Below are 9,528 nucleotides of genomic sequence, written 5' to 3' on the forward strand. Positions count from 1 at the left end.
GTTCAAATGCAAAAGGTGCGGTTCAAAAATGTATATTATCAAATGCAAAAGGTGCGATTCAAATGCAATAGGTTCCATTATTGTTCTTATTTTGTGAACGGCTATATTTCAAAATTATATAGTATCTTTTTTCCCTCTCACGGTTCACTCTCTAGCTTCTTCCTTCTTCCTCACTTCAAGCAAGAAAAGCTCAAAATTTCACATCTTAAATTTTGTCACTTAATTGAAGGTACGTTTTAGTTTTAAGAGATATTTTATATATGATATAGTTGTCATAATATGAATTTAAGATAACCTTATAGAAATACCCGTCTAAAATTTATCTAATAGAGATAAATTTTGGATTGTCCCCTTTGGGACTGCTTTTTGAATATTCTATCTCATTAGGACGTGTATACATTTTAACGTGTTGGCTAAGTAAGAAAAAACGGTAGCTTTTACTCCTACTCCATCGGGTTTGCGTTTTATACGCATACTTGAGGAGTTAAGGAGAAATGCTGCCGATTTTTTCTTAAATAGCTAGCACGTTAAAATGTATACATATGAGATAGAATATCCAAAAAGTGGGTTAGGATCCACTACCTTAGAGTGCCGGTTTACATACATTTACATCACTTGTTTGTTTATTTTAATTTTCAGATGGATCGTGATGATTGGATGTACAAAGCTTTGCGACAATCCGAAATTTACGCGGAAGGTGTTAAAAGTTTTCTTAGGGTTGCCGAAGCACATCGCGCTAATAAAGGAAGTCGATCGATTTGTTGTCCTTGTTCCAAATGTCAAAACTTTAAGTATTGTAATGATACCAATGAAATAGAGGCACATTTGTTCGAAAATGGTTTTAAGCCTAGATTCCATTGTTGGTCAAGGCATGGAGAATCACTAGCTGATTTTAGCACGTCATCGACCACTATTGATAACACATATAACAATGACTCATTAAACCTTAACGGTGATGATGAAAAATCAAATGACCCCATAGACGATGATAACCATTCAAATGATCCCAATGAAAACGTAAATGAAATGTTACATGACATGGAGACTGACATGGGTGATGCTGAAATTGAAAATTTACAACACCTGTTTGAAGATGCAGAAAAACCATTATATCCTGGTTCTAATTTTAAGAAACTTGATACAGTGTTAAACTTGCTTAACTTGAAGTTAAAAAATGGATGGAGTGATAAAAGTTTCACAGAGTTGTTAGTGTTTTGGCATGACAGGCTTCCAAGAGATAATGATTTACCAATTTCAACATACCAAGCAAAAAAGTTAATGTGTCCGATGGGATTAGAAGTTGAAAGAATTCATGCATGCCCAAATAACTGTATATTGTATAGAAATCAGTATGAAAATAACCATAAATGTGTTGTGTGCGGTGCATCAAGGTATAAACAGATAAACGATTCGGGTGACGTTGACGATGAGATGACAAAAAAACGAACGCCTGCTAAAGTATTGTGGTATCTCCCTATTATACCGAGACTGAAAAGGTTATTTTCAAACGAAAAAGAAGCCAAATTATTACGTTGGCATTCAGAAGAACGTGTAATTGACGGAAAACTAAGACATGTGGCGGATTCACCTCAATGGAAAACCATTGATAACAAGTATCGTGAATTCGGGAAGGAGGCTAGAAACATACGGTTTGGGCTTAGTTCAGATGGGATCAGTCCATTTGGGACCATGAGTAGTCGCCATAGTACGTGGCCGGTTCTTTTATGCATCTACAATCTTCCACAATGGTTATGCATGAAACGAAAATACATTATAATGTCGTTGTTGATTCAGGGTCCGAGACAGCCTGGTAATAATATTGATGTGTACTTGTCTCCTTTGATTGATGACTTAAAAACCCTTTGGGATTCAGTGTAAAGGTATATGATGCTTATAAGAAAGAACACTTTCAATTGCGTGCCATGATTTTCTGTACAATAAATGATTTTCCAGCATATGGTAACTTGTCGGGATACAAGGTGAAGGGTAAGAAAGCTTGTCCTGTTTGTGAGAATGAAACAAGTTCAATATATTTAAAAAATTGCAAAAAACTTGTATACATGGACCATCGAAGATTCCTTCCGAGGGGTCACATTTTTAGGAATAAAAAAGTTGAGTTTAACGGAGAGGTTGAGCACCGGACGATGCAAACACGGTCCAATCCATATTTACGAGTTAAAAATACTGTGTTGGGGAAAAGATCTCGTGATAATAAAGGAGCCATCTGGAAAAAAAAGTCAATCTTTTAGGATTTACCTTACTGGAAAGATTTAAAGGTAGGCCATTGTCTAGATGTTATGCACATAGAAAAAAATGTATGTGATAGCTTGTCAGGCTTATTATTAAATATTCAGGGTAAAACTAAAGATGGTGAAAAGGTCCGAAAAGACATGGTACTTTTATATAAACGTACAAATCTTGCCCCGTAACAGATAGGTGACCGTGTTCTTCTGCCACTTGCTTGTTATAATACAACACTAGAAGAAAGAAGACAATTTTTTCAATGTTTACATGATATTAAGGTTCCATCAACCTACTCTTCAAACATTAAAAGATTGGTGTCGTTGAAAGACCGTAAATTGCTTGGAATGAAGTCTCACGATTGTCATGTTTTGATGACACATATGATTCCTATAGCAATTCGTGAATTGTTACCTGATGACGTCCGAAATACAATCACAAAACTGTGTTTGTTTTTTAACAACATTCACTCAAAGGTTATTGATGTTGAACAACTTGATAAATGGGAAAAAGACATTTATGTTACCCTTTGTGAACTGGAGATGTACTTTCCACCATCATTTTTCGATATAATGGTTCACCTAATAGCTCACATCGTTCAAGAAATTAAGGCTTGTGGTCCGGTATACTTACGGTACATGTACCCTTTTGAAAGATATATGGGTGTCTTAAAAGGTCATGTAAGAAACCGTAATCGACCAGAGGGTAGTATTATTGAAGGGTATACTTCTGAAGAGGTGATTGAGTTCTGCAAAGGTAATGTTATCGTTAACATATGATATATATTAGTATTAATTTACAATATTATAATTGTTTTTTTTTCACAGGCTATATGGAGGGTGTCGACAGTGTTGGTGTTCCTAAAACTCGTCATTCGGGTCGACTTGAGGGTCACGCGGTAGTTGGTCTTAAAGCAATCATCCCAAATCGTGAAGATGTACAAACAACACATTTAGTGGTCCTAAAACACATGGCGTGTCTTGCTCCGTATGTTAATGAACACATGGAGATGTTACGGTCAACAAACCCGAATAAGGATGATACATAAAAACTCAAAACAAAGAGTTATTGAGGTGGATGAGAAATAAGGTAAAAGAAATTGATGTTGATGAAACCGTGAAAAGATTAGGAGATGGTCCAGATTGTAGAGTTAAATCATATCAAGGGTACGACATTAATGGTTATACGTTTTACACCAGTGATCGAGATAAAAAGAGTGCCGTTCAAAATAGTGGAGTTACATTAATAGCATCAACGACCGAGCTCTACGGTCAACGTCGTGAAACAATGCTAAAAATCGCCAAGGATTCTTACTACGGAATTATACAAGAAATTTGGGAATTGGACTATCATGATTTTAAGATTCCTTTGTTCAGATGTAAGTGGGTGAACAACCGTACAGGTGTTCAAGTTGACAAATATGGGTTTACACTTGTTGACCTTGCAACCGACGGCTATAGATCTGAACCATTCGTTATGGCAAAACATGTCACACAAGTTTTTTTTGTCAAGGACCCGAGCAAACCAAGATACCACATCGTCTTTCAAGGTAAACGACATATTCTTGGCGTCGATAATGTCGTTAACGAAGAGGAAGATGACCACTTTGATGATCTACCACCGTTTTCGGTCGATATTGAACCAAGTGATTACGAGAATATGAGGCACACCACATACTTACGTGATGACATTGATGAGATTTATGTTGATGAAGGTTTGATATAGTCGGTTTATTAATATAATTTATCTTTATTTTTTTAAAAATTTTAATAACCAGTTTATTAATAATTTTATTTTATGCAGAATAAACAAGAATGATGAAGATAAATAGACGTGTTTGATTATGAGTGTTAAGGAGACATTGTCGATTGTTTGTGTGATTTCATTTAAAACTTTAAAAAAATATGTGTTTTATTTGTTTGTTTTATTATGAGTGTTCTATATTGTATATTGTTAAGAACCGAACCGAAATCAAACGGTTTTAGAAAATCATAAAACCGAAAGTTTGGTTTTCGGTTCGGTTTTAGTCACAAACCCACCGCACCGAAAAAACCGAAACCAAACTTTTTTTTCCATCAACCGTATTTTGTTGTTTGGTTATAATTTACATAAATTAAACAAATTATTTACGTAACTTAAACACCACTAATGTTGTTTTAATAGCCATTTAATAAAAATGTTATCATTTACATAAACAAATTATATTTGGCTTTATATTATGCTGTACACCACAGTCACACCGCCAAATTCCAAGTCACCGCCAAATTCCACCCCCAAAAGTCAAAAGTATTTGACATTCCCTCCAGTGATCTATATCCATTCAATTAGGCGCCAAACTATTAAGTACACCGCCAATCTATTCACACACCACCCCTAATTGCAAACCCTAACTTATCAGTAACTCATTCAGCCCCAATCGGACCACCCACTGAAATAAGCCCCATCCACGACGAACTGTTGACTGAAATTGTACTGCTCGTCAGCCCTCTTTGCCTCTTCAACAAGCACAGTAAGTCACATCTTCAGTTATTTTTGTTAATTGTTTAGGCAGTGGGGAACCTGAACCAAAGTTATTGTTTTGTTTCAATTTCATTATTTATATGTTTGGGTTGATGTGGTTGGGAATAAATAAAGGGTTGTAGGTGGTCCTGGCCTGATATTAAAGTGTATTAATTGCACGTGTAGTAGTTTATTAGATTATATTTAATTGCAAGTGTATTAATTTGACTTTCACTCACCATAGGTATGAGTAACATAAAGAAAACCTCACACGGGATTGCTGCTTTTTTAACTAAAATTCCCGAGGACAAGTTACCTATGAGATTTGATGAAAATAATATGCCGCTACATGATGATCCAGAAATACTTGGCAAATTTAGTTCATTCTATGGGATGACGGTTCAACATTGCTTTCCAATTCATATTCAAATGTGCCAATTCGAAGACAAAGATTTTGATTACGTGTGGTCAGAAACGAAGGCACGTATTATATTTTTAACTTAATATGAAATACCTATAAATTATTGGTTATTATTTTAACTTGGTGTTTTTATTCTATAGCAATTTTGGAAGATTGAGACTGATGCTCCTAAAGAATATATGAGGAGGTGGGCTGTGAGACTTGGCATAAACTTTCGATCTAGGACTGCTACAAATTATATATATAATCCAGACCCTAGTCCCGATGCCCCGAAAGCTTATGAAAAATTTCCATTTATTGATGAAGAAGATTGGAAGTTGTTCGTTATACAAAAGACTAGTGAGGAGGCTATGGTATATTTGAATTGTTTATTAATATTAATAATATTACATGTATATGTTTGCATGTAATTAATGACAATTTGTTGATTTATGTGAAGGAAAAAAGAGAAAAAGCAAAAGCTAGTAATTCAAAGAGAAAAAACACGCCTAACGTAGGACGAGAAGGCTATAGAGGTTTGAAACGAAAGCAAAGTATCATATGGCCCCAGCTTGAGGAAAGCTACCCGGGACTTAAAGGAATACAAAACTCACGTTCTAGGTTGTTTATAATGGGTCATGCAACAAAAAACAAAAAAACCAAGCTGTATTCACTTGATGATGATGGGATTGAGAAGGCTGATGCTTTGGTAAATGATTATGCTATTTAGTTATATGAAAATGAATTCAGTTTGATTTATTAATGTTATAGTTAGATGTTTTAACAAATGTTTTTTGTAGTATCGAGTCGAGCAAGTTATGATAGCTGATGGAAGCTATAATGAAAATAAAGAAGACCCGCTTGTTCGAGCTGTTAGACCCGAGCACGGCGGGCGATCAAGAACGGTGTCCCAGATCATAGGTAATGACTATACATATATACATATATTTGTTGCAAAAAATCTTTTGTACGCACATTCTAGATTTGTTAATTGTTCATCTGTTATTCCAAAAAAATAAAAAATAAATAAAGATATATATTTTTGTTGTTATGATGCTTGCTGTTATATTTTGTTATAATAATGTTGTATATTTTTGTTGGCACCAAAAAGTTGGCATGATGCTTCTTGTTATAATAATGTGGCCATGATTTTTTTGTTAACCAAATTTTGCACAGAATCCTCCCCTTTTATATATATATAAATTGATGAAATTGATATTGTTATAATGAGTTTATAGGCTACACTAAAGTTCATGGAGGGTTGTTTAAAAATGTGAACTATGGTAGAAACTCGATACGACAAGTGGACACGTGTACTGATGGACATGTCAACTATCCACCTATCATGGTAATATATTTTAATTGTTTGCTATATATATGTACATGTATATTAAAAATGTTGAATGGTTTTGCAGAGCGAAACCCGATGTGAGTTGCTAATAAACGTGGGTGACTCACTAGTGAAGGTGGCTGAAGGTAAGGCGTGGCCGACCATCGGTGCGGTTTTACATTGTAAGCCAATAATGGTAGATTGTGTCAAGGTTTCCGTGGATGGCATTGTTGATTCATTTAAAGATTTTGAAGTCTACAATGTAACAAAAACAACAGAAGTTAATACGGTTGAGACGTTGGTTGGTCAAATCATTCAGTGGCCAAGAATATCGATAAGGGTATATTTTTGTTTATATGTTTAAATTTATTTTAGTGTTAAAATATATTTTAGTGCATCAGTATTTACTAGAATATATTTTTGTTAAATTGTAGCTTGTGAACCAAAGGGCACCAAGCAAGTCACCAAGTTCCCCGAGAGTGGAGTTGAGTTCTTCTTCACCGAGTCATACAAGCAACTCGCCACAAATAAATGACAATGACAATGACACCGCAAACGCTTTAACTTTATGTTCACAAAAGGTCAACCGATTTACTCTAATATATATTTTTTAATTTAGTTTGATTTGTTTATATTATAACAATTTGTTTGCTATTTTAGACTAATCAAGTGGGTCGTGTCTCCCCACAATTTCACGATGAGAACTTCGCGAGCAGTTCATTTTATCAACTGGTAGCCGGCCCATTTACTCTCATATTTTTTGTTCATTTAGTTTGATTTGTTAGTGTTATAACAGTTTTTTTGTTAATTTAGGTTGATGGAGACAATTACGAGCCTGAAGTGGTAAAATCAAATCTCTTTGAAGATGGTTATTTAAATGCGGTTAGTTTTCAAAAACTGGTTTATATAACAATATGTATGTACACACACATATTTTTACGCAAGTACTAATGTTTTGATAATCGTATATAGTTAATATCTATGGACCAACAACAAATTGGTACAAATGCTTGAGGGCTGGACTGCTGAGGCATCTCAAGGTTAGCGCAAATTCTACCATTTTTAATGTTTGCTTATATCCAACGGCTCAAACCTAAAAGATAACTTGCTGTTGACTAAAATTGTCATAATTTGCTGACTTAATGACCCATTAACAAACTGTCCTGAAATGAAATTGTGTGCTAAAACCTGTAGTTTGACTTGCGAGAAGTCGGATCATAAAATATATGTTATGTGCTCAGTTTGCAATAACCTTGAAGCTTGTGACCCAAAATTGCCTAATACCAGAAATACCCTTGATAAGCAAACAACCGATTTGTTTGGAAATTAACTGTAATTTGAAGCTGACATATTTATTCGTTTATGTTCATTAATTAATGCTAGTGAACCGTTTGTTTATTTTGTTAGCGAACAAACATAAACGAACACTTACATTTTCTTGTCGAAAACACTTACATATTTTAAGCTTCATTTTACTAATGTAATATGTTTTGTTAGGTGATTTCTATGGTTTGACTTGTGATAATAAAGACGTCGGTTCAAGTTGCAAGATTGAAGACATCGGTTCAAGTAGTTAGAATGAAGATGTCGTTTTTGAAAGTTATTATGTATTACTTTTACTTTTAACCTATATATATATTTGTGACACAATGAAACTTTTTGTATATTATCATCTTCGGTTTTTCAGGAAATTCATATTTCATATTATGTTATTTATAATATTATTTGTTTTCTGGAAACTAAAAAAAAATAAAAAAGAATCAAATGGTGCGGTCACAAAAACACCATCTTTTGGATTGGTTCATATTAAGAGGGTTCATATTAAGAGGTGCAGTTCATATTTGGATGCAGCATAAGGTGCGGCTCTCCTTTATATAAGCAGAAGGTGCGGTTTGAAGAAGATGCGGTTGTATTTTAACAGATGGTGCGATGGTATAAAGTGCGGTCCTTGACCCGCATCTTCTAGGGAAATTAACCGCATCTTCAGGCCTCTTCTGTACTAGTGTAGAAATAATGATATGAGAAAGTAAATAAATAAAGAACCAAAAGAATTTATGTTTCAATACTAAATCGAACAAAATAATAAATAAACTACAGCTAAAGGTTTCTTTTATTTTTTTAAGCATGCAGAAAGAAGTTAAGAAGGCGGATGTTAATTGATGTCTCAAATAAAGCCTCTATCAAACACTTTTAAACAAGAAAAACACTTTCAACAAATTAAAGTTTTCTTGTTAGTTTATTGACTGGGCCAGAAGCCTACAAAATAAACTTTAAAAAGGCCATGCAATAAAAAAGAAATATGGCACCCATAGACACGAGATGCACAAAGTTGTTAACCGGTTATTTTACTAACCGGTTTTTAAATTAATAATATAAACCATTTAGTACTAGACCGGATATGAAATCGGGTACAAACCAGGTAGGGACCGGTTAACCGGTTTTTGTGTGCGCCTAACCCGATAAAACTTTTCTAGTCATGCTACCTTCTTTATTCTATTTTCTTCTATCACCCATCGGATTTTAAAATCCATAGGAATCGATGTCAAAAGTTCACAGGGGTTTGTCAGAATTTAAAATATAATAGTACTAATTTTAATGCTATAATAGTACTATTTATTGTCACAGAGGACTACCGAACTCCGTACCATAAGTGTAGGTCCGTCACTAAACCCACGTAAAGTTGGTGCTAGAAATTATAGGGACCAAGGGCAGAATATTTGTACGAAATTTTATACGAAATAGATCAAAACTCGTTCTCACATAATTCTCACTTAATCAAATAAAGATACGCGACATGCTTGGCTCTCTATTACCTCTCGGTCGCAAGGGAGGTGAACCAACTGAATCTTAACAATCACACACGACTCCTATGGCGGCGCTAACAACAAATAGGTCAAAAATACCAAGTAGATGACCTAAACATAAAACCGTAACCGATAATTACATGAAATCAATCAATCAAAGTTATTCACAGAATCACAATTAACAAAGTTTAACACATTAAATATCAATTTAAATAAAACACTTAATAATAATCATATCATGCAATTAATTAAAA

The 9,528-nt window shown here is 34.2% G+C and overlaps 1 protein-coding gene and 1 long non-coding RNA gene across 2 annotated transcripts; both read left to right on the forward strand.

The window, feature by feature from the left end:
- The first annotated feature begins 639 nt into the window (after window positions 1-639).
- Window positions 640-1,878, forward strand: LOC143531373 (uncharacterized). Its single transcript, XM_077026678.1, has one exon. The coding sequence runs from the start codon at window positions 640-642 to the stop codon at window positions 1,876-1,878; it is 1,239 nt and encodes a 412-aa protein (XP_076882793.1).
- Window positions 1,879-7,296: 5,418 nt separating this feature from the next.
- On the forward strand, window positions 7,297-8,146 carry LOC143531351 (uncharacterized). Its single transcript, XR_013135010.1, has 3 exons — window positions 7,297-7,352; window positions 7,443-7,510; window positions 7,968-8,146. It is a non-coding gene; the product is annotated as an uncharacterized LOC143531351 (long non-coding RNA).
- Window positions 8,147-9,528: the final 1,382 nt, after the last annotated feature.

This window comes from Bidens hawaiensis, unplaced genomic scaffold, assembly GCF_021521415.1.
Source record: "Bidens hawaiensis isolate Kalapana, Puna unplaced genomic scaffold, B.hawaiensis_p1.1 tig00009159_1, whole genome shotgun sequence".
Lineage (NCBI taxonomy): Eukaryota > Viridiplantae > Streptophyta > Magnoliopsida > Asterales > Asteraceae > Bidens > Bidens hawaiensis.